The sequence below is a fragment of the Chelonia mydas genome, chromosome 1, assembly GCF_015237465.2.
Source record: "Chelonia mydas isolate rCheMyd1 chromosome 1, rCheMyd1.pri.v2, whole genome shotgun sequence".
Lineage (NCBI taxonomy): Eukaryota > Metazoa > Chordata > Testudines > Cheloniidae > Chelonia > Chelonia mydas.
The window spans coordinates 202,077,370-202,104,989 of NC_057849.1; the positions used below are offsets into that span (position 1 = coordinate 202,077,370).

Here is a 27,620-nt window from a genome sequence, read left to right on the forward strand (position 1 = left end):
TTGGGGAGAGTCTGAGATTGGGAGGCAGGGAGAAAAATGGGACATGGGGACTGGCAGTCAGTAAGGACGAGGAGCTCAGGTGGCAGTGTGTGACTGACTAGGAAAAGAGAATGGGGCTGAGAACCAGGGGTGAGGGGAGAGAAGAGACCGATCTGATGAGGAGATGGGGAGAACTGTGACTGGCTCAGCAAAAAGAGTGGGCCAGGGAGCTGGAGAGGGGAAAGAGACTGAGATTGGGAATGGGGAACATGTGCAGGGGTGTGGGGGCCCCTGGGAGCCTGGGGAGGAGAGAGACCAACCCAGTGAGAAGATGGGAGCAGGGAAACTGGGATTGACTGGACAAAGTGCTGGGGGATGAGTTAGCTTACTGGGAGTGGCTGGGCAAGGAGATTGTGACAAGAAGCCTGAGGAGTGGAGACTGGGCCTGGTTGCGTGAGGAGGGTGGCACTGATGTGAGGAGCCAAGAGTGGGGAAGAGACGAGACTACAACAGGGAGAAATTGGAGTGAATGGAGCAGAAGGGGTCAAACTGGGATGACTGGCAGAAGAGTGTATGCCCTAGATGACACTCCCTTTCAGAGCTTAGTACCCAAGATTCCTTAGTCCCACCATTCCCCTGTCCATGGGTTTCACAGATGTTTGCTGACCGCAAAGTGTGTCATCCCCCTCTAATGCTGGTCCACATATAGTAGTAGGTTTTCATCCTATCAATTACTCCATTAACTCAAGCAATAAACTGCTGCGGTGGAGCTCTAGGTTCCAACCTTCTGATGAACCATGTGGGTGGGTGTCATTATGAGAGCCCATCATGGAATTTCTGATTTTTTCAGTTTGCTTTTTTTAAAAACCATAGAAATTACATACAAAAAATTACATTAAAAATATTAAGGTTACAAAGTCAAACACTCAGAAGTTAGGAAATACCAGGATTAAAGTTGTCTGTGCATCCTTAATTCAACCCCTTGTTTGGGTGTACGCATTAAGATACAGTCTTTAATTAATGATTATATATTATTTTTTCCACAGAACCTCTGCCTCATTTAGTTCCCAGGATCACCTGCTCTGGGGATGAATTAGGGTTGCGTAGTGAAGAAAGCTGTTGTCTGTTAGACTCCTGTTTCATTTGTTGCAAAAGTTGGAAGGTGTGTAGTGAAGGGGGCAGGGGACTCCAAGAAGGGAAAGGGCAGTCTCAGAGTTAAGGCAGTTGAACACTGCCTTGGAGATATGGGTTCTAACCCTGCTGCTGCCACAGCTCCTACATGATCCTGGGCAAGTCACCTAAACTGAACTTTTCACAAGTGTTCACTCATTGTGTGTTCCTCATGTTCTCATTGCCTGACTTGAGATCCTCAAGTCTGATTTGCAGAAGAGCTAAGTCCTCAGAGCTGCAACTCAAGTCAATGGGAGCTGTGCTTTGAACGTACAAAGTGCTATATAATTCTAAATACTCTGAAAAATCAGGTCCTAGGAACCTCAAATTGGGAACCTAAAATTAATGGATACTTTTGACTTTAATCTCTGTGCCTCAGTTCCCCATCTGTAAAACTGAGATAATAATATCCACTTATCTCACAGGGGCACTGTAAAAATATATTCATTAATATTTAAGCACTCAGATACTATGGTGATGAGCACCACAGAAAAGCTCATGAGGAAATTAATAATTGTGTCTTTAGAGGGGGTTTGAAGCATGTGCAGTAAATAAGGCCTGGGGCCATTCACTGAATAATGAGAATAAAACAAAATATTGAATAATTGCTCATTAAGTGAACACTGTCCATCCTGTGTATTGAATGAGCCGGGGTCCTGTTGGAAAAATAGTGTGTAATCATGTAATCAGATTGTATCGTTAAGGTATATGCAAAAGGGGGCTGAATTAAGGTTGCACAAGCAACTTTAATTCTGGCATCTCCTAACTTCAGGGTACTTGACTTCGCAACCTTAATGCTCTTTTAATATAGGTTTTTATGTAACAAAAGTATAGTTAATACAATGCGTATGTTCATGTATTATGTGCTTAGTATAATGTTTATACTTAGCTGTTGACTTTTCCCTTTACTCAGTCCCTGCTGGCTAGATTTCATTTGACCGAATATTCTGGCCTGCACACTTCAGAACCTGATGTGCTGCTTAATTGCAGTATGCCTTGGGGAACCCACTCACACTTTGTTCACCCTTGCAAGTCTAGGAATGTACGATTCTGATCTCTTTCAAATACGTATCTTTTTACACTCTGTAGATTTCCATAGAGTACCAGGAGAAATGCAATGAGTGTGTGCACAGTGGCTCGGGGAAGAAGGAGGACATCTATTTCTGGTTTCCCATTTCAAAGCCTCTTAACCACTTTCTTTTTCTTTTTTTAAAGCTAGGATCACCCTTGCCAGCCAGGATATCTGACCACTTTTGTTTGCATGACAGCATCTGATTAGAAAAGCAAAACTGTGCCTTTGTCGGGATGACAGAAGGAATGGTGAATGGTGCAAGTCTGACAATCTCTGACCTTAGAGTGACTACTATTTCAAGTTTGTCTAATGGGACAAATTCCTATATGACAACATTGTAATGCGTGTTTGTCAGAAAGTTGTATCAAAGTTGTTGCGATGCAATGACTCAAGGCAGTGATGTATAGTAGTGAGAGAGTGATTTTGTGACCTCTTAACATGCCACAAGTGAGGTTTTCAGCATTGTCCTGATGGGCGGCACTTGAGACTAGCTGCTCAGTTCTGCTGCTAAATGTGGGTATTTCTTGTAAAGTGCTGCCTCACCACAAAAAACTTGAGCATGATTGCAGGAAACTAGTCACTCCAATCATTATCCAGATTTTTTACATAACTCATTATATTGGCATTTATTTTTTGTTCCTTAAGAGCCCTGGAGAAGTTGCAGTAAATCAGCCTTAGTTTTAAGAATTTTATTAAATTAGAGCTGCATTAACTCTGATTTTTTATTTCTTTTTTTTTTTAAAGATGCTTTGGATTGGAGCTGTCCTGACTGTTTTTAATCTTTAGTTAAGACACCAGGGGTTCGTGAGTGGAAGTGTGAAAGCCTGAGCCACCTAAGAAATGTTTAACCTGGCTTTTTCTGTAGGGTTTGCAGTCAACCACTGTCCAGTCAATAAACTCATAATATGAGCTGAATCTTATTAATTATTCTAGACTTATTCAGGTGGTTCTGTGAACTCAGGGGTACTGATGGCCTCAGATGTGGAATGTGAATGAAATCAAACTGTGACTTAAAACTTAACTGGACTGACAAATTTATCTAATGTGCAGTTTATGCATGAGTGGTGGTGTTTTTTATAGCATGACAAAATAAGCATAGTGCTTTATGCTTGGATTAAGAAAGGGCTGGAGAAAGCCACCATTTTCCCATTCTCACTCAGCGTCTTTCGCCACCACTGTCAGTGCTCTTGCTTTCCCATGCAGATAATGTTAATTTTCTAAAGTAAGGGCTGAGGTGCTTGTTTTGTCAAATTTTTCAAAATGACTTTCACTTCATGAGTTCAAAAAGTTGGCTTTAATGTAAATGCTATTCGTTTTGTTTTCTGTCTAGGAAGAACTCTGGGAGTAGAGGAAAGATTTTAATGCAAAAAAATGAAAACTTTGTGTAGGCTATACATAAGACACTAATTTGTGTCTGCTTAGGTTGCAGTGGGGGGAGAGACAGAGATCTGCCATCCCTGATTCACAGTACAAAGAGAAAAAGTGCACAAATATAAATGAACTTAAAAATTTAGAAATCCCTGTGAGGTGCTGCAGGTTGTAGCTACTGTAATAAACAGCACTTATTGTAGTGTCTTACTCTCAGAGTACTAACTAATTCTTGCAACCACTTGTGAAACAGCTAGGTACATATTATCCCCATTTTACATTTGAGGAAGCAGAGATAAAGTGACTAGCTCCAAGTTCATGAGGTAAATCTAATTTGGAAGCAACATGAGACCCCAGGAAACGACATGCCCATCATCTGAAACTATAACCCGATGGTTAATGTACAACAATTTACACAGTTGTGACTTTAGGAAACTTCCAATGTAGTGTGGCAGATATTCTGACACCCCCCCCGCCGCCGCCCGAGTTTATCTCTTCAAAGTTGACCCATAGGCTGGGTTTGCACATGATGTCTGTGACCTAGCCATTGGTACGCATGTTCATTGTCAGATGAGTTGGCTGCCCTACACACCTTGCCAAGTCAACAAATGAGACTGCTATTAAGTAGAGTGCAAGCTTTTCATGAAGGAAGAGGGCTCTGGGGACAGTAATGCAGTGAGATAGCAGGTAAATATTATTTCCAGTTCACAGATTGGGAAACAGAACAAGGCGCAAATTACTTGCCTACAAGATGTTTTAATCTAGTTGATTGGCAAGGGACTAGGAGTGAGAAGGTGTGGCTTCAAATCTGGATTCTGACACTGACTTTGCACATGACGCTGAGCAAGTCACTTCCCTTCTCAGCGCCTCAGGTTCCCTGTTTGTAAAAAGGAATAATATTTACCTTCTTATAGGGCATTGTGAGGCTACACTAAATGTTTGCCATATAAAGGCAAAATAATGCAACCAGTTAGTGGTAGAGGTGAGAAGATAAATCCAAAAGCCTCTGCTCTCAGCCCTCAATTTATTCTTCTAGGTAAGTAGCACCCCTTTCTCCATCTAGGATTTGGAATGATCTGAATTTCCTATGCATTGCTTCAAGTGTAGCGTGAGATAACGCGTTTTGCAGCAACTCCAATATTGAGCTGGATGATAAAGTCCTACTGTAAATGTGCTTCCCTAAAATTGTTAGCCACAGATTGACAGGTGAAATGGAACAGAAAATCCTCCACTGCAGAAGTTCTTCAAAAAAATTTTTTACTTCAATGCTACTGAACCAATTTCCTTTTCCCTTGGCTTGTTTCTTAGATCATGATGATCTACAAAACAATCTAAATTAGAGTAAACTCTGATCATTCTTTGAGTTACGCATACGCAGAATTTCTAATTGGAATGTAAGAGACCATTTTTTCCCCTTCTTTCTTTATCGTCAAGCAACTCTAAACTAACAGAATAGATTTTAAAAAAGAAAAATTGTCTTTGTTTGGAGACCAAGCATGGAAAATGTCTGACTCAAGGAAATTTTTGGAGAAGATTACTACCAACTGAAAAGGAGAGGGAGTGGGTTATTCCTTTAGTAGCAGTAGCAGTTTGGAATGAAACTGCGTGGTCGCCCTTCCCCCCACGATTATTTTAGAGAGGGATGAAGGCAAGTTCTTCAGACACTGCAACCCCTAAAATTTGACCATCCTAAAATTATCTTGAAACTGATATTGCAGTGCCATTAAAAACGTGTGGTAAGGAAAGGAATGTGTAATGCTAGGATATGTCTGAATGGTGCAACTTGGCATCCTTTAGGGCTTTGCAGAGATAGAAACCCTAACCAGTTTTCTGCATCACTGGATGGCATCTAAAGTCTCACTTTATGTGGTTAAAATAATAATCAGGTACATTATATGTGGGAAGAAAGTTGTCCCAAGGAGAAAAGCTATTTAGTTTCAATCTAAGAGAATAGCAAAATACTTCTCTTTAAATGCTGCATAAAAATGTGGGCCTTTTGACTTTCTTCTTTTCTGTTTAGGAACCTTCCGCTGTACGTTCTGTCAGAATGAAGTGGAAGAGGATGAGTCGGCGATGCCCAAAAAGGATGCACGGACTCTTGTGGCAAGGTTTAACGAGCAGATTGAGCCCATCTATGCACTGCTACGAGAGACAGAGGACGTTAACTTGGCCTATGAAATCCTTGAGCCAGAACCCACAGAGATTCCTGCACTGAAACAGAGGTGGGAATGGGCACAAAGTCCTCTTCAGCCACGCTGCTTTCATATTACATGTTTGTCTGCCTTAACCATATCGTTGCCCAAATCTTGATAACTTGTTTGTTCAGATTCAGCAATGCAGGACACTGATAAATAATCTTTGCCTCAAGAGATTTACAGTCTACAATTGCCAGGAGACCAGGGCTGCAACCATTTTTCATAAAACAAAGCAGACTGAAGCTGCCCTTGCCGTTTAATAAGAATATTTGTCCCACAGGAGGCTGTACATAGCCGCTGCGTAAGAAGCTGAGACCACATAGTTTTCCAAGACCATCTTGAACTTTAGAGAAGAGCTGTGGCCACTTTACAGAGCTCTGTAGGCAGCCTCTGGACTCCAGGACACACTTTGGCCACCCCATGCTGTTTTACTGTCTTCTTTCCATTGCAAACATCTTTTCTTTCACCTTCTTTTTCTTTTGCTTCTATGAAGGTTTTGAAACTCTAAACTAGCTGTCTTCCACACTTTGTATTTTCAAACCCACTTATAACAAAACCCTTATTCAAAGAAATTATTTGAGTATCTTTTTTATTCTTCTTTTCCCCCATTTGATACACACCTTTATAGGGAAAGACCTGTTTAATCAAGAACTCTAAAGTTAGTATTTTCCTAGCCTTAGGAAACCAAAGTGCATCCTTCGGAAGATTTCTAACTATGCAAAAAGAGATGACGTTTAAATAACATAGAAAGATGCAGTGAGCTGTCAGTTTTGTCAGCTGCGGTGAAATCTAGTGTGTTCTGCCTGTTTTCATTTTAAAAAAAACCAAAAAACTTAAGCACACCCGGGGGAAAAAAGTTACACTACTAGAGCAACCGCCTCCACCAAATATAATGCTGCTGATTTTTCAGGTTCCTCTCTTTCATCACATGCAGACTAACCTTGAGAGAGAATTTTTCATACTTGATGCTAGATAGTTTCTAATTAACTTAATAGCAAAATGCTTTACCTGTCTAGTCCCTTCTAGCCAGGGATCCCAGATATGAACTAACTAATGTTCTCCATCTTACAGATGAAGAAACTAAGGTATATAGAGAGGGGAACTGACTTGTCCAAGACCAAACTGTCAGATACAGGAGTAGAATTTTCACGCTTTTATTCCTAATCCTATGGCTTAATCATTAGACTTTGCTTTAAGACCAGTTTCTGTAGTTTGTCTGACACATTTGGGCTAACCACCTCAAATGAGAGAAAAGGGGCTTTTTCAAGCCGCCGCATGGCTACTTCATCTCTGTGGCCAGAAAATTCACACAGCAAATGCCTGGTGCACCCCCATGAATAATGGTTAAATCACACAGCACCCACTTACATGCCTCTTAAATACTTTAAAAAACCCCACTGTAAATGATTAATTGCTCTGTGCACAGACTTACAAAATAAATAGGCAGCTTCTTAAATGGTTACTTGAACACAACTAGCTTCAGCACATAGAGAGTCAATTATTTATTAACCCTTATTAATTCAAAGCAACTAATTGCATAAAAGTGCTGCAGTGAAATTTAAAAAAAGAATATCCTCTTTCCCTCCCTCCCCCCCACCTCTGGGTTATTTATTTACTCCATTTTACAGAGTCTTGAGATACTGGAATCATAGGTAAAACTGACATTTGATGCTACTGAAGAAAAAAATCCTTTGAATTTCTTGCCTTTCCTGTTCACAGAGGAGCAAATAACTCTGTGTCTCTTCTAGAGAGCTTTAGCACTTACTGTCTACACTGGAAATTGTCTAACAATCATGCATCTCCATTGCGAGACTGGTCAAATCATTTACTTAGATTTTTCTAGACCGTCTTAAGTGATATTTTGTAAATCCTCTACTAAGCAGGAATTTTGTCCCATGCAAGTATCATAATAAGAGCCTGTTTTTCATAAACCAGCCCCAGTGGCTTTCCAGATGGGTTGAATTTAATCTTCCCTCCACTTTTTCTTGTTTAAAATACCAGCACCTTATGTAATGTAACATCCTAGATTTCCTGAATGAACTACTTTTTGCAAGTACACTACCGAAGACCGTGAGTCCATATACCTTTTAGTGGAGGCTGTTAAAAATAATAGCATGAGAGATTTACCTAATTTTCATTAATGCAAATCGGAGATATGTACTTAAATTACCATACACACCTGTTGAACTCTAAAGCCTCAGTTTTTCCTATGCTTGTCAGTTGAGATGCAAAACTTGTGTTTGATTTAAATACACATAATCTGAGGTCTGCTCATTGGTTTCTTTTAGCCATATCCTAGCCCTGCTAAAGATGCTTTTTGCCACCTTAAAGCCAGTTTGATCAGTTATGCTGGGGGACTTTCCATGTAAGGTGACCCACAGACGGCATAGAGCCCGTGTAGCCAGCCACACTACTGCCTAATCCCTGATCCCCAGCTTCACAATAGCTCCCGGGAGCTGTTGCAGCCAGGCAAATTCAGGGCATCCCTAGCGTGAGCCAGGAGACAAAACAGCCCTAGAATCAAGGGAGATAGAAAGTTTGTTATAAGTGTTGCTCCCTTTCTTCAGCTCTGTTCCAAGCGCTGCCCTGGTGCAGCTGAGCATCTGGTCCTCTGTCTCTGTTCAGTGGTGTTTAATTCACTTCTCCATAGCAGGGACACAGAACTAAAAGACACCGCTTCTTTATAGCGGCAGGTAAATCCCCAGTCCCATGGTCTCAAGGGGCTGCATGTTGCTTCTAACAGTATAATTGATGATACTGTTGTACAAACAAGGAAGAAAATGGAGCCATTTACTTAGTCATTGACCTTAACAGGGGTAAAATGGTAGACATAAGCCCTCTTGGCTTTGGTTATCCTGGGGCATACCAAGGAGCTAAAATCACTCATTACTCCCTGTAAATTAATCACATTGCAGGAGATGGTTTAATCTAGTTTACAGGGATAGGTATCTTTTATTTAAGAATTGTTACTTTAAAAAATTGTCCTTGACATCATTGGATAAGTATATCACAACTAAATGGAACTTCATAGGGAAAAGGAGGCTTTGAATTGACAAGGCAATCCCTGACCCTGCCCAACACTTAAATGTCATTGCTGCAGTCCTGGTGAGGAAGGCTTTTTTGCATTGTGTATTGTAGGAAAGTGGATTACATAAAATTGTCAGGGAAGCTCGATGGTTGCTGATTTTTATTGTGGGGGAAGGAGAATATTGCTTTTCACAGAACACATGCCTTTCTTTGAAAACTGAAAAGTACCAGTATTGGAAGTAATACAAATTGAGAGAAGATCTCTGTGTGGTTTCTTAAGTTACATACTTGATCTGCATGCATAAAATAGTCTCTCCCACTTGCTCAGAAATTCAAGTTGTTTTTTCCTGATCGGGCTGACTGTGGGAAAGAAACACAAGTCATTGATTCTGTGAATGTGTGTATGTTGTATAAAATGTAAACATACAAAAATATTGTGTGTATATGGTTGGTTAGTTCCTGGAACACCTACCTGGCTGTTGAAAGGTTAAATATTTCTTGCTCCTGGCAGAGATTTGAGTGCATAATTATTTTCTACCAGAGCAAATAAAATGATGGCATGTGTATGCAGTTTCCCAGGACCAACCTTTAAACATCAAAATAGAACAAAATAGAATTAGGATAACAAGCAGTGGGTAAACACTTGCTTAATAAACAAACATTTGATATTTGTGACCTCTCCAATTACCACCTTCTCTCAAACTTTCCCTCTTTGGGGAATCTTATTGAGAAGATCATGGCAGAAGACCTCTAGGTTCACCTGGATCTTCTATCAGTATAGATTCAACCCCGGGGATGATACAGAGACAGCATTAGCATCATGTTCTGTACAAAGGGAGGGTGGTGCCCATGCATATTTACGATCTGTCAGCAGCCTTTGATACCATTTACTATATAAAGTGTTCAAAATGCTTGCAAGATCTGCTAAGGGTGGATGGGTGCATTCTCCATTGAATCTGTTGATTCTTTTGAGCGACGTTAGCCTAGCAGTTCATTCACCCTGGGTTTCCCTCAAGTGGAAAATGGCAAGATTCTTTCTGTGGCCTTTCCTGCTCACTATGCACGTAAGAGCACAAGACCAGATAGCGAAGGTAATTTGGGCTCATTGCCATCAGGGGCAGAGGGCATTCAGATCTGTGTTCTTTTTATTCAGATCCAAGTAGTGCATTTTCCTGGCCCAGACAGGAACCTGGATGACAATGATTTGGCTGTGGATCAACTGAGAAAATAAGCTGGTGCTAAATTCTAATGAGCGGCTCCTTGTTATTCCAGGCTTGGGCACTTACCCAGTTCTGCCCAGTAACCATCAATACTGACCTTCAAACCACCCCCCCACCCTCCCCCACCCCCATTACTCAGGGTTAGGACAACAGCCTCCACCAAACCTCAGTCATTTCCCCACTCTATTGCTGACCTGTAAACCCCCTCTCCCTTCCTCCAAGCCCCTGACTAAAATAATCTAGTCTGACCTCCTGTATAACATAGGCCTCAGAACTTCACCAGGTAGTTCTTACAAGTTCATTATCACTTGTGATCAGAGCTTGGATTTCAACTTAGTTTTCCGAGGTGAATTTGTCTAATTGCTCATAATTACTATGAATAAGAATTCCCACATCTGAACTTTGAGAGAGTCCAATCTGGTCAACCCACTTGGTTAAACCTTGGTGTTTTAATTTATTTAATACAAGACTATGGTGTAACAGCAAATAATGACTTTTCCAGCTAGCTACTGGGAAGGGCCATGTTGTGTATCGATGTGAATTTCATTTCAGAGTATTCAGGTATATAACCAGGTTGGCTGTTATTCCTATGTAATCATATTCACAGAGCTTAACAACCTCCTTGCCTTCTAGTATCTCTCCTGCATATCACAGTAGTTTAGAGTGTCTCTAGTATTTTGAACCCTACATTCCTCAATCAAAGAGTTGGTCTAGAAATTCTTGGCAACGTGGTAAAGAAATGGGGGTTGAGATTCTCCAAGCATATCATGGGAGATGATTAATTTTAAGAGGGGGTATGTGGCTAAATCCCCTGGGCTTTTTTTGAAAATCACAACAGGAAACCTCTGTTATACAGGAAAGGACTAATTCTGAATGGTATCTTTTTTTTTTTTTTTTTTTTTTTAATCCCTTTGGCTTCTACATAGCAAAGAACGTGCTGCTGCTGCAGGGGCAGCTGCCCTAGCAGGTGGATACCATCGGGAAGCATGGACTACAAAAGGGCCGTCGTACGAGGACCTGTACACCCAGAATGTCGTCATCAGCATGGAAGACCAGGAGGATCTTAATCGGTCAACAAATGAAGGGAAGCCAGCCAGAGAGAGGCCAATTTGGCTGCGGGAAAGCACAGTGCAGGGGGCTTATGACCCGGACGAGATCAAAGATGGTAAGGAAGCTAAAAGGGGAGAAGTGCTGCATAATTCTTAGAGTGGGAAGAACATTTTTGCCCCTTTCTGTGTACAGCTGCCGCTCCTGGTATCCTAGCACTAACCTGCTATGCTGTTATATCTTTCATCTGCCATGTAAAGCCTTTGGAAGCCAAGCAGGTGTAAGAGAACAAGATTTACTAGGCACAGCATTGAAACCCATGTCAGGAAAGCTGAGTTGCCCACAGTGGTGTGATTGTGTTACTAAAATGTTAATTGTTTGTTAGCTTTTCTGGGAGCTTCAAAGACAGATGTTCTGGCCCATTATGACTTGTTTGGTTTTGGATGAAAGATTTTTCAGCTTCTTCTGGAAAGCTTGTTACCAACTGGGCATGGATGGAAAATGAAACTCAAATTGTATGTGTGCTGAGCACAAGGCTCATCAAATCGGCTTCTAGTGGATATGCCATGTTCACGTATCCACTCTCCCCTTCTGTAACTGGTTATCTGTTGATTTTCAAGACAACTACTGTATGCATAGAACAATGTATCAGAACTGCAGCTTGAGAGTCTGGGGACGAGGAGGAGTGAGAATCCGTCACCATAGTGGGTTGCTCATTATTGCTTCCTCCTATGACTATCAGTCATCAACAGTCTTTTTCGTTAGTTTTTGCTTTTATTATTGTTTGTATTAATGTCATATCCGCAAAAGACCAGAGTCAAGATTGTGGGCCCATTGTGCTGGGCATTGTGCAAACAGAGTAGCAGACAGTCCCTGCTTTGAAAAGCTTATTCAAAGCCCAAAACAAAAAAGTAATAAATGGAGACCATTTTAGATTAACTGGGTGATTCAGCTGAAATATACAACCATCTGACCAACACCAAATGAAACAGGCAGTGTCTCAGAAGATGGCGAAATGTAACCAAGATCCAAAAAGCAAAGTGTTTATTTTCAGAAACAAAAAACCCAGCACAAAGAAGGACAAAATGCAATGAGAGTGGCTACCAGCAGAGACTTTTTTTTTTTTTTAATATTCTGAAGAGGATCTCATTCTAGTTCTCCCTCTGTAGAGCTACTGAAATCTTACTGCAATGTGCTAGTTTCTGACATATAGGACATGGTAAAAAGTGAAGTATTGAATCTTTCTGATGCTTCTGTTTTAATTAAATCCAGAACACTAAAATCTTCCTTTTTCCTGCAAAGTAACCCCCAGGAGGGGAACAGAACAGCAGGAGATTTTTCTAGGGGAATGGAGGTGCGGATGGTGGGCTAACCCTGTTCGGGCAGATATCTGACAAAACCAGAGCTTGAGGGGATTATGGTCAGGCAGTGTGTTTCTGCCTTATTTAACTTACGGCTTTTAGGGTGCACGTCCTTTTATTCTCTGGTACATTACTTTGTTTACCCTATACAAAGCATACTAACTAAAACCACACCCTGAATGTTGCTATCCACAGTCTGGCACCAGAGTGCCTTCTACAACCACACCACCCACACAGATTTCCATGACTCTTGGATGATGTGTGACAGAAAAAGAAGGAAGGAAGAAAACTTGGGTATTGGCAGAAAACATTAGATGCTAAAGTCCAGCACAAAGAATTTTCACAAGGTCATGATTCATAGAACCCTTCTGGACTGTAAATTATTCAATAAACTTGGGCTACTGGTGGTTAACCTCCTAGAGTATACCACTTCTCACTGAGAGGGACTATCGTGTTTTTTCACAAAGAAGATCTCTTGTCTCTAGAATGACTTCTTGGTATGCTAGAAACCTTAAGCTGAGCACAAAACTGCAGACACAATCCCCTCTTTCCAAGAATTTGGCCTGTTTGCCAAGTCGTGGAAACACAAACAGCAATCAGGGCCACCACTTGTGAATCTGACTTCTATCTTTCATACCAGGCAAAAATGTGCCAGGAACATCTGGGACTCCTACTAACAAAGCCTGTCAACACCAACTCTGAAGAATGTATGTGTTCTACCTGCACTCCTCAGTGGTGTGTGTTGCAAAAAAAAAAAAAAAAAAAAACCTTCATCCATTTTCAGCTGCCTAGAAGATTGTCGTCCATCCGTTCCCCCACCCCACCCCCATCTCCCCCATCAGACTTTACCACGTTGAGTCATACGTTTGTAACCTTGTGGCTTCATTATTGTAAGTCATTATACATTGGAATGAAACCACACATCCCGGAAAAGCTTCCTCTGGTACAGGATGCAGCAGCTCACCTTGAACACATTTCTCTAGTGTTCTGATCTTTGCCCTAGCTCCACACTTAATAGTCTAGTTCAGGGGTTCTCAAGCTTCATTGCACCGCATCCCCCTTCTAACAACAAAAATTACTACATGACCCCAGAAGGAGGGCACTGAAGCCTGAGTCCGCCCAAGCTCATCTGCCCTGGTGGAGGCCAAACCCAAAGCCCTCAGGCTTTGGCTTCAACCCTGGGCGATGGGGCTTGGACTTGGGCTTCGGTCCCGGGTGGTGAGGCTCAGGCTTTGGACCTGGGCCCCAGCAAGTCTAAGCCAGCCCTGATGACCCCATTAAAACAGGGTCACTACCCACAGTTTGAGAACCGCTCGTCTAGTTCAAGATTGTCTTGATACTCAAAGCCCACCGTGGGGCTGGGCTTTAAGTTCCTGAGACCCACCCCCTCTCTCATCATGATAATGAACCACCTTTTGACAGCAGCATTCCATAAAACCAGGAAACAATCAAACAGTTGAAGGATGCATCTGTGGAGAAGATAGGACTTTCCTTTCTTATGGTACTGAGTTGCAACCTAGTGTCAGCTCCTGGGAATGACCAAAAACTTCATCAGTTTGCTCCTCCCTAGGGGAAAGATGAAACACCCCCTTCTGTTTCATTTTTAAGGCAACTTATGGGACAATTGGGAGTTACGGTGCTGGGCATGGTATTGGAACCTGGATAGATGATACTGGACTAAAGGTCAAGGCTCCATCTCTTCAGGAAAAGGAGAGCAAGTGGCATTAATGTGTGAGGGTGGAATCCAGTCAGCTCAACTCAAGTGATCATTCACATGCAGAGTCTTTCGGTGCAGTAGAAAAAGTTTGCCATGGGGAATCTGTCTTGGTTTTTATCCCTTATTTTTACATAAGGCTCTTAAAATCCATTCTTCTATATTTTTTCAGTCTGCCTGCAGGTTTATTAGTGTTGGGTGGACTCACAGTGCTCTCACCAAATATAGGAGTCTGATAAGAGCTTTACGCAGAAAAGCTTAGAAAGCCTTCTTTGTAATGTGTTTTTGAATCCTCGAACTGTAGACACCCTGCGTACCCAAACACTGTTGCTCTTCCAGTTATTGTACAGCAAATATTACTTAACAAAAATGCAGCCCTTTCCCAGTACAGAAGACGCTACTGCGATGCGTGCATGTGTGTGTCTGTCTGTCTTGTCCATCTTTCACCTGGGGCATTATAATCCCTTACAAGTGAAGTAAAGCTAGGGAACAAGTCCCAGGTTAAAAGAGAGCCCAGGCTACAAAGAGGAAATTGGCTTGAAAAATAGCAGCCCTTTTATATACCCTTTGCATGTTGTGTTGCATATGCGGTCAAGGGGCTTTAAGAGTCTACCTCCCATGCAGGATTAATTTTATTGATAATACCAAGTTCCTGTAATAAACTTTCTCTTCCTGCATGACTGGTGCAATTTTAAGGTTGCAAGACACTCCTCCTTGTTTATATGTTCATATTTTATCTAAATTAAAGGCCAGAAGCTAAACGTTTATATTTATTAACCTAAAAAAACTGCTCCTGCTTTTCTTTACTCAGTGATCAAAAAGTTTCCGTAGAGCCAAGATGGGCATAGTTTATGGCCCCGTAGGGGGTACTATGTTAAAAGAAGTACTGCCAGCATAGTACTGGGGCCACAGTGCTCCCTTGCAAACAGACCAGTCCTGAGATACTGTTCTCCAAAAATGAAGTTTCTGCCCACCCGTTCCGCATTTCCCTAATGGGACCCCTCTTCTTGCTCATTGGTTTGTAACTATGCCTTTGGCACTCAGATACATTCCAGGATCCTTTGCACTACCTGCCATGTCACCTCCTTTGACACACTACTACTCTCTGTGGAAAGATGTGATTGGGGAAGTGGCTTGCCAAATATCTCTGGGCCTAGGTGCCAGTCCTGCAATAGCCACCTTCTCTGCACTGAGACTTCTTGTAATTGCCGTTCTTTGTCTCAATCTTTTCTGGGGCAGCTGGCTTTCTAAACAGTGGCATCATTAGCCACACAGCATTTGGGTCGATCAGAGGTGAGCAAAAGGTGATAGGTAGGGTTGGAATTGACCTGTTCTTGCTGCATTCTCTGATACAGAACAACTTGCCGTTCTCTTGCAAGTGGGGTGTCCCCCATGGGTTGGGAACCACTATGGCTATAGACCTGTCACGTAGTCTGTCAGCAATTAGCACACGTTAAGCCTTGCCCTGCTCTGAGGTATGCTGGGCGAGTATAACTATCTCGACTTTAAGATGGGCAGGGAGGAAGAAGTGGAGAAGGGAAATAGCTTGTTCCAGGCTATAGAGTCAGTGACAGAGCTGGGACTAGAACTAAGGAGTTCTGACCCCCAGTAGCAGGCTGCCCTAACCAGTACATAGTGCTCCCTCCGTAATGGCCAGCATGACATACCGGTATGATGACTTGCCTACCATTCCTTTATGCTTTCTTGCAGGTGGTCAAGATATGGATGCATTTCAGGAACGTGGGGAGGGCCGCGTGGCTCTGGACGATAACGAGGAGGTGATGCGTGCTCTGCTTATCCATGAGAAGAAAACCCCCTCTGTCTCTGCAGCTGGTGTGGGGGGGGCTGCTCCCTTAGCTAGCACCAATGCCAGTGACTCTGAGAGCGATACCAGTGAATCAGAGGAGGAATCCCCACCCCGCCTGCCTGTTGCCACAGCTACGCTCTATGGGCTCGAGGATGAAGAGGATGAGGAGGAGTTTGAAGTGGTGGCAGAGGACCCCACTGTCATGGTGGCCGGACGTCCATTCTCTTACAGTCAAGTGAGCCAGCGGCCTGAGCTGGTGGCCCAAATGACCCCAGAGGAGAAGGAGCTTTATATAGCCATGGGGCAGCGTATGTTTGAGGATATGTTTGATTAACCCTTTCCTGCCACGACGGCTTTTAAAGGTGAATTTTAACAGGAGACTCCCTAGTGAAACAAAAGACTGAACTGCATCTCTCCCTTCCCTATAGTCTGTCATGCAGGAGCGTGGGGCTTAGAACTGCTCCCTGGCCAAAGGAACTGCTGATCTTGGGTGTCCCACACAACAGAGGGGGGAGCTAAAACTAACGGGGTGTGCCAAAAAGGGAGGGAGCAGAGGTGGGTGGTGGAGCATGTGGATTTTATTTAATCAGGATTGGCAAGGTGAAGCTCCACTTCAGGGTGGCCCTCACTCGCTGCTGCTTTCGCCCAACAGCCTCCTTTTGCCTGAGGTTTATTCTTTTTATAGGCAGCCAGGGACCAGATTCTGACTAAGTCCAGCTCCCTCCTCGCAGAGGACTTGGGTGCTCTGTGGTCTGATCAGGCCTTGCTTCTCCGCGTTAAAGAACAGGAGAGTGCAAGTGACACTGAGGGTCTGTGCGCTGGATGCTGAGACAGGCTGTAGATGTCGTTGCATGTGGACATGGTGGCTGAGCAGGGTTGAGCTGTAGTACCGGGCCCAGTGAAGTTGTCGATAACCCATTGCAGGTGACTGCTGTGCACAGGGATTTTTATTTCTAAACAACCACGTGAGCAGAAACCATACTTCTCCCCTCCCCTCCCCTCCTCAGTCTTCTTACAGCTCTCTAGCTAAACCTCTCAACAGGGTTTGTAGCCCAAGCTTGCTCAGACTCAACTATGTTGCTTAGATTCAGCCATGTATTTTTACCAAGTTGTGTTTGAGATTATTTTCCAGCACGGTTAGGATCCCTGGAGTGGACAGCTGATGATAATAGTTGTAACTGCAGATGTAAATGGGAGACTGCTTTCTGATGGGGAGCAAAATGGGAGACGAGCTTTGGAAAGGAGAGTACAGATCTCTGGGTGATGCTCATTTGAAAGACTGTCTGGTTTTTAATCTCCTGTTTTTACGATCAGGGACTTCAGTCCTCTGTGAAAAGACAAGCCTGTCCTTGCCTGTTTCCCCCCTTCCACATGCCCCACCCTCCACACCCATCTGTCAGAATTTTCAAATATGAGATTTAAGGATAAGCATCTAACAACTTGATTCTCAAAGGTGCTGAGTGTGCTTATAGTGCCTGTTGTTTTCAATGGAAGCTGTGGGTGCTCAGCACCTCAAGGACAGATGTAACTTGAAGCACCCAAATTTGAAAGTCTTGGCTCCTTGTCAGTGTAATGAAACTCACTGAAGGAACTGAATTGATAGAGTACTCTGACCTACCAAGAGAATACTTTCAGTACACTGTTACTGCCTGTCCCCTCACCTTACCCTGTCTAAGCCCCGATGTTAAAGCCTGAGTTCACAATAGATTGGGCTATTAGCCAGGCAGTACCAGGGAACCAGCATAGCTAGTTTTAATTTCACTAACACCAAAAGGTTTGTATAATTTGAAAAGGAATTATGCAGAGTTCTGAATACTGATATTTAGCATGGCACTATCTGTTCAAATAAAAACATTTTTACCAGTGCCTATAGCAATATCGTGTTTGTAATGTTACCTTTCAATTTAAAAGTGTTACTTTTTTTTAATTGTTGTGTTTTCTTATCCAGTGCTATGGTAAAACAAAGCGATAAAAGGATTTTGTGTTTAGAGACTGTATCAAGCGCTGTTTGATTTACACGAATGGTACAGATTTGCCGAGCATTTAAACTTAAAGCTATTTTATACTGACTAGCCCTGTGATGCCTCCTTTGTGGTTTTATTTTCAACATCTTGATATTTTACCCTTTTTTAAAAATAGCATGTTAAATTTGCCATTTTTAAAATAAATTAATAAAATGATGCTTCTGTCCTAGGTTGTCTTTTCAGTCTATTACTTGCTCAGCTGGGATTGTTTGCTTGTTCCAGGACTTCTGATATGTTTAAGATGCTATTTGAAAGGCTTCCAGCTTCTTTCAAACCATAACCCCACCTGCAGTGTCATCACTGGTTCTTCCTTGGGTACATCTCAGAATCCTTTGCACCATTTTCTGTGGTGTTTATTGTAGTTGGGAGCCATGGTTGGTTGGACACATCTCCCTGTGCCAGAGGGATCTTATGGTTAGCCATCCCATTCTTTTTCCTTCTTCGCTGAGGAAGTGAATATTGCTGAAATGCTGGCTGTCTTAAAGTTGTCTTGCTGCCAATTTAAAATGGCTAATATGGCATGGAAATGTGTATGAGACATGATGCGTATGGCTACCAAACCACAGAGACGCTAAATCATGCCAAATAGTGGTCAGCTGAGGGAAAGGAGCTTTACAGATTTCAGGAAGATGAATACAAGGTGACCAATTATAAGGGAGTAGATACAAGGGACCATTGGCTAGAAACTGTGGAACCAATCTAGCAAACACTATAGTTAACTCAGGCTCATAACTTCCATGAGTCGTTTCTACTGTGCTTTAGTATTTGCAGGATCAGATCTTAGGTTTGTTAAACCTTTTGCAAAGGAACAGTGTTACCCCCGGTTACAACGAGCAACTGGCATATGAGAGATTATAAAGAATAGGCTGTGTGTAACACATTTTACTGTGGTGTATAGTTATGGTAGGAAAACAGTGGGCTTTATCCATGTATGATCTTTATATAATGTCATTCAACAAGATTCCCAAACTTAATAATATACCTACCATCAGGAATCCATCCAAATGTTGATAGGGCACTCCTGACATTTCTGGTCCATCAGTGGCAATTTACTGAGATGCCACTCTGCTGGGAGACTGGAGGTAGATATGTGAGCAGGTGTACTGTCCCCTAACAGCTGCTGAATCCGAAGATCTGCTGGCCAGTTTATCCCGGCCAGTTCAGGACTCTTGTGAAAGGAGAGCGATGCACAGTTATTGTCATAACTGTTGTGATAAATGTTCCTTTGAACAGGAGCAGTGAAGGCCAATGGCACTTTTAAAATGTACTCTATAAAGAGGGACTGTGCGCACATACTATCCCAGAGAACTGTCACTGCGGCAATTGCTAAAAGTGAAGCACAGTCAAGTGCAAGACTGGAAATCACAAAGCAAATCAATGGCGAAGTCAGAAATTGAGCCCCTGAGTTCTGATGGAGGCCCAGTCTAACAACTGGACCACACTGCCTCTGGTAATTAAAATCAAACGACTGTGTGTCCGTAGCTACAAGACCAGCCTGCACAACAGTCTCTTGTAACTCCACTGAACTAAGTTTCTGATCCTGACTTCAGCATCATCTGCAGTTTGTCTGCTTAGTAAATGCCAGGCCACAGGATTGCACCTCTAACTAAAATGAGACGAAAACAAGAAACCTATTTATGTAGTCCCAGCCACTGTAGTACCTGAGCACCTCAAATCTGTCTCAGCCATGTGTCTCTGTTGTTTGTTGTACAAACAAAACATCCCAAAGCCAGTAAGAAATGCAGGTCCCAGCTATCACTGACAGAAAGCATTGCTCCCATCACAATGAAGTGTGCAGCCTTCCTTGCTTAAAATGAATTTATCTCCTCAGACAGGCTAATTGCCAGGCTGGCTGGCTATTTGGAGGAGATGTACCATGACTTGAGAATGGAGGAGGGTTTGATTTGATTTTTCACATCGATCCCAAGAAGCAGCTGCCTGGAAACAACATGTCTGTCCTTCCAACTTTTCTTTTCCCTGTTGCTGCCTTCTTCAAACAGACTCGGATTAAGCAGACTAGCACTAACTGAGCAGCAGGGGAGTTGGAGATCCTTTAGAGGAAGGGCGGAAAAATAGAATTACCCCCGCCCTGAAAGATCTAAGAGCCTTGACTCCATGATGCCCTGGGGCTCCTGGCTGGCTGCTGAGAAGTTTGACAAGGCTTAGTGGGGGAAAAGCCGAAAGCTTAGCTCTCCTTTCTCTCCTGCTGAAGCCCTGTGGGGAGCAGGAAGTAACAGGGAACAGATAAAGCATAAACCAGGCTGCTTTCATCAATGAAATGGAAAGTTTGCAGTTGGGAATGAGTGTGCAGGGGGGTGTAGCTGAACTTCAGCAATGAGGCAAAGTGCTCAGCTGTTCTATGATGAAAATGCTTCATAAAACAGGTTCCTGGGATGGGACCGTATGAGGTAGGGCTCTGGGCAGCTATGTAGCAGCCCTCTACTGGATTCCCAGTCTGCTGCAACCCAAATGAATGGAGTCAGGGTTGTGATGGGCGCAGTCCCTAAAGGAGAGCGAGTATATCACACTGCTCAGCAAACAGCCTCTTCAGCCTGTTCAGGACTGATGTTTTCAGACCCCATCAGGAGTCCTGGCCACAATGACAGTGGCTGTGATTCACACATAACAGGCTTGGGAGTATTAATCTAGGCATTAACAGCCAAGAGTCTCAAGGCATCTTAACCCACATTTGCTTATAACATATTCAATCATGTATGGACACCTCACCCGAAGAAATAGAAGAGCAGGAGCAACAGAACCATAGCACCCCACTCAGATTTGTAACCCAGCTGCAAACTCAACAGGATACCAGCATGAGCGGAATCTTAGGCAAACAGTAACGGGAGAAGTGTTCTAACTCCCAGGTCATGTAGTGACTAAAACTTAATTCCACCAAGTTACCATCTTTGTCTAAGCAGGTTTCTCACCTGTAGTCAGTTTCCAGCTACTCTTGCCACCTCCCCTCAGTATTGTATCTAAGGAGGAACAGCAGCTCTGCTCTGCGGAGCTCAGTTTCTGGAACAGGACAATGTTAGGCCATTAAAAAGTCCAACTGGATCACCAATAGAGTGGTCTGCCAAGTACATAATACATTCTCTCAGAGCCCTCTGCTGCTACTCTAAAACCGGAAAACCAACAGGCTCCATTAGCTTTCAGAGGATCATCAAAACAAGGCCATTGCCCTTTGGAATAGGAGTCCATGACCACAGTGTAATGGCCACTGTGACGCTAAGCGCACCCCAATGCCAGATGGCAAAAGGCCTCCTGGCATGTATCAGTACAACTCAGTTGACTTGACTAGCTCAATACACCTCACACGCTTGTCACGATATTTATTTAAACGGTGTTTTGTAATACTGTTTGGAAACTAGCAACACGCTAGCCGTTAATATCACTGTGAAATGTAAGTAACAATGCTGTATGTGAATTTATAGCTACTCTGATACTATGTTTGGGAGTCTGTAAATAGACCCGGGAGGCAAAACCAGCTTTTTCCCAGAGGAAGGAGAATGGCCAACACCTCTTGAGCTCAACTGAAAAATCAAATCAGGTGTGGCCAAGAACAATGGACTATTCATTTGAATCAGGGCTAGCAGGAAGACCATTTCCATTGAAAAATCACAGGAAACTGAAAAATTAACATGGCAATAGCTCCCAGGTGAATACAGAAAGCTGAGCTCCCAGGAGGGTTTCCTGACTTTAAGAAAAAGCTATCTGTTGAGGATATAAGGAAGAGCTGAAAGACTTTGGGATATCTGTCACCTGTGGGACATAAAGAAGCAGCACTCTTGGAGGTCATGAAAAGTGGCTCAACTTCACCCAGGAGGAGCTGGAAACTGACTACAGGTGAGAAACCTGCTTAGACAAAGATGGTAATTTGACAGAATTTAGTGTTAGTTACTACAAGCCCTGTTTGGTTGGGTTTTATTTGTAACCGTCTTGTCTGGCCTATTACTTGTTATCATTTAAATCGCTGTTCTTTGTTAATATACTTATTCTTGGTTTATTACAAAACCATTTTAGTGCTATGTATTAAATTGAAGGGTAGAATCCTCAGCCAAATTATCAGGTTTCAGAGTAGCAGCCGTGTTAGTCTGTATTCGCAAAAAGAAAATGGGTACTTGTGGCACCTTAGAGACTAACCAATTTATTTGAGCATAAGCTTTCGTGAGCTACAGCTTATGCTCAGATAAATTTGTTAGTCTCTAAGGTGCCACAAGTCCTCCTTTTCTTATTATCATGTTGGTGTCTCCCCTACCTCTTTGGAGGTAGTTAACTTAAACTTCTGTGAGGGGCCAATGAGAGGGACAGGACGCTGCAGGGGAGATGGTTTTGTGGAGGCTCAGGACTGGAAGGGCTGTTGGTGTCATCCTGCAAGCTGTAGCCAGGGTGAGGCCACTGTGCTGTGAGCAGGCTGCCGGTGCCAGGGCACTGAGCCAAAGCTGCACAGCACAGAAGCACCCAGGATTGCAGATTTCAGAGTAACAGCCGTGTTAGTCTGTATTCGCAAAAAGGATTGCAGAGTAGATGGTAACACAGCTTCCCTTACGGGTGTGGGTGAACCCCCCTAGAATCACAGGCACCTCACCAAACTCCTGCCCTATCCCTAACATTGGTTCACAACCAGCATCTGTCCAGGTCATGTATCGATCAGTGGCACAAAACATTTCCATCTCCACTATCACTGTAGAACAATAGTTTTTGCTATTTGTGTGTGTGTCTCCCCCCTTCCTCTCTTCCCCCTCCGCCCCCCTTACTTGGGGAAATCTGAGCTTTTTCCTCCTTGGGCTCCTTAATGAGAACTGCCAGAAGGTGGCTCTCTTATTTAGAGAGCACCGAATTAACAAAATAAAATCAGATTTTGGGAGCTCCTTTTGTATCAGAAAAATGTAGTACGGACAGTAATTTAACATGGTTCTGCAGATCCACATGCTGTCATATCTGCAGCAGACAGTAAGTCTCTGCATAAGATGCTTTTAGAAACACCCATTATATTTAAAATACATTTCTGACCTAAATATAATTTCCATCACTTTGAATAGTCTCAGCCTAATGAATCAGCCAGGAATGACAAAAGGGAGGCTGATCCAGCTGCATGGGAACTGATTCAGCTCCACTGCAATGTGTTACAGACACTGCACTTTATCTTAGCTACACACTGTGATGGGAATACAGGGGAGAGCAAGAGCTGGGCAAATCAGCAAGAAGAAATTTTGCCCTGATCTGTTACAGAAACAGAGTGGATTGAGCCTTCAAATTAAGGCTGATCAAATGTTGTTCCATGTTGTTCCATGTTACATCTGCATGAGAAAAAAAGCCACATCTTACAAACAGAAAAGAGAGCAGGGTTACCATACGGCTAGATTTTCCCGACATGACCTATTTCTTTGGTAGTCTGCTCTCTCTCCGGGGGGATTTTTCAAATAACAGGAAATATCTGGGATTTTTCAAGCAGAGCACACGTTGCAGCTCAGAAAGAGCTGTCTCTGTGCTCCAGTTGGTTCCTCCCCTGCAGCCACAGCTGCTGTATCCCATCCGCCACGGCCCATCCTGCCAGGTAAGCGGAGTTGCAAGCGCCTCTTAGCTGGGCCACCTGACCTGCTGGGCTGGGCTGCCAGGTGTCTGTTTTTTTAACCAGAAAGTCCAGTTGAAAAGGGAACCCACAGTAACTGGCCTCCGCCACCAGGGGCGGGAGGAGCAGCGGCTGCTGGAGGAGCTGGTCTCTGCTAAGCTGATGACTCTTTACAGGGAGAGCTGGCTGGCTCTGGGACCCGGCTCCAGTCTCTCCAGCACAGAGGTAGGTACTGGTGCCGCTGCCACCCCAGGGGGTGAGAGGAGTCCTGTCTGCCTACCCCACTGTGCCCTGATTTCCCCAGCCCTTGCTCTGTGGACTGACCCCCACCCCAGCCCCCTGTGCCTTGACTGGGCAGGCAGGCTGGCTCCACATCAGTTCCTCCCAGCCCAGCTCAGCAGGTGGCAGGTGAGTGCCAGGACAGGGGAGATTGAGTGATGTGGGAGAGGAGCGTGCGGGGGTTGGGTCTGGGGGAAGAGGTGGGACTGGGGGCGGAGCCTCAGGGGCAAGAGCAGGGCCAGGTGTCCAGTTTTCAGCTATTAGAAAGCATCCCTATTGCTGCAGGGCCTCGGAGCCTGGCCAGGAGGGTTGACAGGGCCAGGCCCTGGCTCCCTGCCCTGGGGAGAGGGAGAGACCTGCAGGGAGGCGCTGACTGATGGGCTGGCGCTACTTCCCAGGCCTGCGCCAGCCACGCTACCACCATGACAGAGAGTGCAACACTGCCCCCCATCTCAAGTGTGAGGCCACAGATGCTCCCTCCAGCACCCCAAAATCCCATCCCAGTACACACACCCTTCTAACACCCCCAAATATCTCCTCCAGCACTCCAAGTACCCCTTCCCATCCCAGTGCACACACCCTTCCAGGAGCCCCCAAATACACCTTCCCAGCACACACACCCCAGCCCTGCCAAATACCTCCCTCCATGCCCCCCAAATACTGACTCCCATCTCAGTGTGCACACCCCTCCAGCAGCCCCCAAATACCCTCTCCTGTCCCAGCACACACACAGACACACACACCCCTCCTCCCCCCAAGTAGTGTCCTCTATTTGGGAACTTGAAATATGGTAACCCTAAAAGAGAAGAGTGTGTCAAGTATAATAGGGAAAGAGCTGCTTTGGTCATCTTGTTTATATTTTATCTGGAATCCATCACTTCAGTATCTTGTGTCCCAACTGGTTGCTGTAGAAGTGGGGATGATAATTATATTGTGAGCTAAAATAGTGAGCCGTGCTGGGAAATCTGGTTCAGATAAAGCCATGAACTGACTGATTCTTCAGCTTTATTTTTATCTCACGTCTGCTTTTTCTAACCTGAAATATGCCTGACACTGCAAACATTCAAGCATTTATGAAGCTTTTCAAATATCTTTGTGCTGGAAAGTATAAGCTAGGCAGGTAAGGGAACTATACCAAATAGTGAAAACACAATTCAGGGAAACTAGCAGGCTCAGGAGATTTGAATGGATTACAAAGCCTTTCATTTCTTGGTTGCTGAGTCAAAACCAATCCTGGTCCATAGTGGATGTATGGAAACATTGGGGTCCATATGATAAAGAACACACATTGATTTAATCATTTAAATTAACCAGTTCTTCATATCTCATGAATTTTGTTGAGTTTTTATCAGTACTGCTATTGCAGCAGTGCCTAGAGATCCTAACTGTAGACCAGGCCCACATTGTGCTAGGTGGCTGTACAAACACAGAACAGGAGAGACAGAGTTGCTTAGCTAAAGTACAGACTGGAGAATTCTTACAGAGGAAGTGAGGCTTTGGCTTTGCTTTTAAGGGCAGGTGTGGCGGGTGATTCCATAATATAATGACGGGGGGACTAGGAACAGTCAGACTCCTCTTCTCTTACTGCCTGTAGAATTTGAAGCTAGTTCTCCAGAGGGAGAAAGCTAGTGTGCACATGACCCTAGTGGGCCATCAAGCACACTGAGACTACCCTGCAGTGTTTGCCCTATTGGCCGGAGTTCCCAGACCCAATAATGCTTGTAAAGGACTTTGGCAATGAAGTCACACTGGGCTGGTTGTCCACTTGAGCTCACTTATTCTCTTTTTCCTGCACGACAAAAAGGGCTGATGGGATTTTCGTGGAGCTTATTTTTTATTCTTCTCATCTCTTCGAAATATTTGGAGTTGCTGAATTTCTCATGATCCATTTCCTTGCTGCTAACAAGATTTTTTTTTTTTTCTTCAAGTGCAAATGAGACTGTGAAATCGTTTTAGGGAGCCAGAACTGTTCTCCCTCCCCTGTCACCATAATTACAATTACTTTGCTTCCTTACAGGAAGATGGGTGTGCTTTGAACATCCATCACTGTCGCTAGTGATTTCTTTGGAGAAGACTGGAGAGGGCTGGGATAAGAGGGAATGTGTCTACTTTAACAAGCACTTTTGTTGAGAGATGTTTCGTTGTTGCACACTCTCCCAGGCCATGTGTTTATGGGGAAAAAAATCTTAAAATTTGAATTGAACAGAAATGAGGGGCTATAAGGATGAGAAATATAGGATATGCTATGGCTGAATGAACCCATAATCCAGCTAGCCTGATATGCGGTTCTGTTTCAGACATATTCCTTTACCAGATACTTCCAAGCAATGGGGAAATTTTCACAGTGCACGTAATAGTCTAATGTTATATGACGGGGAAAGTCCCAGTTAGTGATCAACAACAATAAAGTCACTGCATGCCTGTTTTAATGGTTTAATCCTTTTTCATCTAGCTAAAGTATTTAATTCAATAATATCCCGCAGCAGCAAGTTGCAAAAGTTAGTTCAATATTGCATTAAAAAGTATTTCCTTTGATCTGTCAAAAGAATTAATTGCGATTTTAAAAAATTATTGCGATTAATCACAGGTTTAATCACACTGTTAAACAATAGACTACCAATTGAAATTTATTAAATATTTTGGATGTTTTGCCACATTTTCAAATATACTGTAGTATGTGTTATAATTGAAATCAAAGTGTATATTATTTTTGATTACAAATATTTGCACTATAAAAATGATAAAAGAAATAGTATTTTTCAATTGACCTACAAGTACTGCAGTGCAATCTCTTTGTTGTGAAAGTGCAGTTTACAAATGTAGATATTCTTTGTTGCATAACTGCCCTCAAAAACAAAACAATGTAAAACTTCAGAGCCTACAAGTCCATTCAGTCCTACTTCTTGCTCAGCCAATCACTCAGACAAACAAGTTTGTTTACATTTACAGGAGATAATGTTGCCCGCTTCTTATTTACAATGTCACCAGAAACTGAGACCAGGCAGTTCCATGGCACTTTTGTAGCCGGTATTGCAAGGTGTTTATGTGCCAGATATGCTAAACATTCGTATGCCCCTTCATGCTTCGGCCACCATTCCAGAGGACATGCTTCCATGTTGATGATTCTCGTTAAAAAATAATGCATTAATTACATTTGTGACTGAACTCCTTGGGGGAGAATTGTATGTCTTCTGTTCTGTTTTACCCGCATTCTGCCATATATTTCATGTTATAGCAGTCTTGGATGATGACCCAACACGTGTTATTCATTTTAAGAACACTTTCATTGCAGATTTGACAAAATGCAAAGAAGATACCAGTGTGAGATTTCTAAAGATAGCTACAGCACTGGACCCAAGGTTTAAGAATCTGAAGTGCCTTCCAAAGTCTGAGAGGGACAAGGTGTGGAGCATGTTTTCAGAAGTCTTAAAAGAGCAACACTCCCATGTGGAAACTACAGAACCCGAACCTCCTAAAAGAAAAACCAACCTTCTGCTGGTGGCATCTGACTCAGATAATGAAAATGAACGTGCGTCGATCCACACTGCTTTGGATTGTTATCAAGCAGAATTCGTCATCAGCATGGACACATGTCCCCTGGAATGGTGGTTGAAGCATGGAGGGACATATGAATCTTTAGCACATCTGGCACGTAAATATCTTGCAATACCAGCTACAGCAGTGCCACGAGAACACCTGTTCTCACTTTCAGGTGGCACTATAAACAAGAAGCAGGCAGCATTATCTCCTGCAAATACGAACAAGTTTGTTTACCTGAGCGATTG

At 43.3% G+C, this 27,620-nt stretch overlaps 1 protein-coding gene across 2 annotated transcripts in view; it reads left to right on the forward strand.

The window, feature by feature from the left end:
* GTF2E1 (general transcription factor IIE subunit 1) overlaps positions 1-18,153 on the forward strand; it is an 81,477-nt gene extending 63,324 nt beyond the window's left edge. For both annotated transcript variants that reach the window (XM_037909757.2, XM_007062066.4), the window contains exons 3-5: positions 5,610-5,811; positions 10,958-11,196; positions 15,864-18,153. In XM_037909757.2, the coding sequence (XP_037765685.1) occupies positions 5,610-5,811; positions 10,958-11,196; positions 15,864-16,294 (872 nt within the window). In that variant the 3' untranslated portion in view covers positions 16,295-18,153. The remainder of the gene's footprint in view (positions 1-5,609; positions 5,812-10,957; positions 11,197-15,863) is intronic.
* The last annotated feature ends 9,467 nt before the right edge of the window (positions 18,154-27,620 follow it).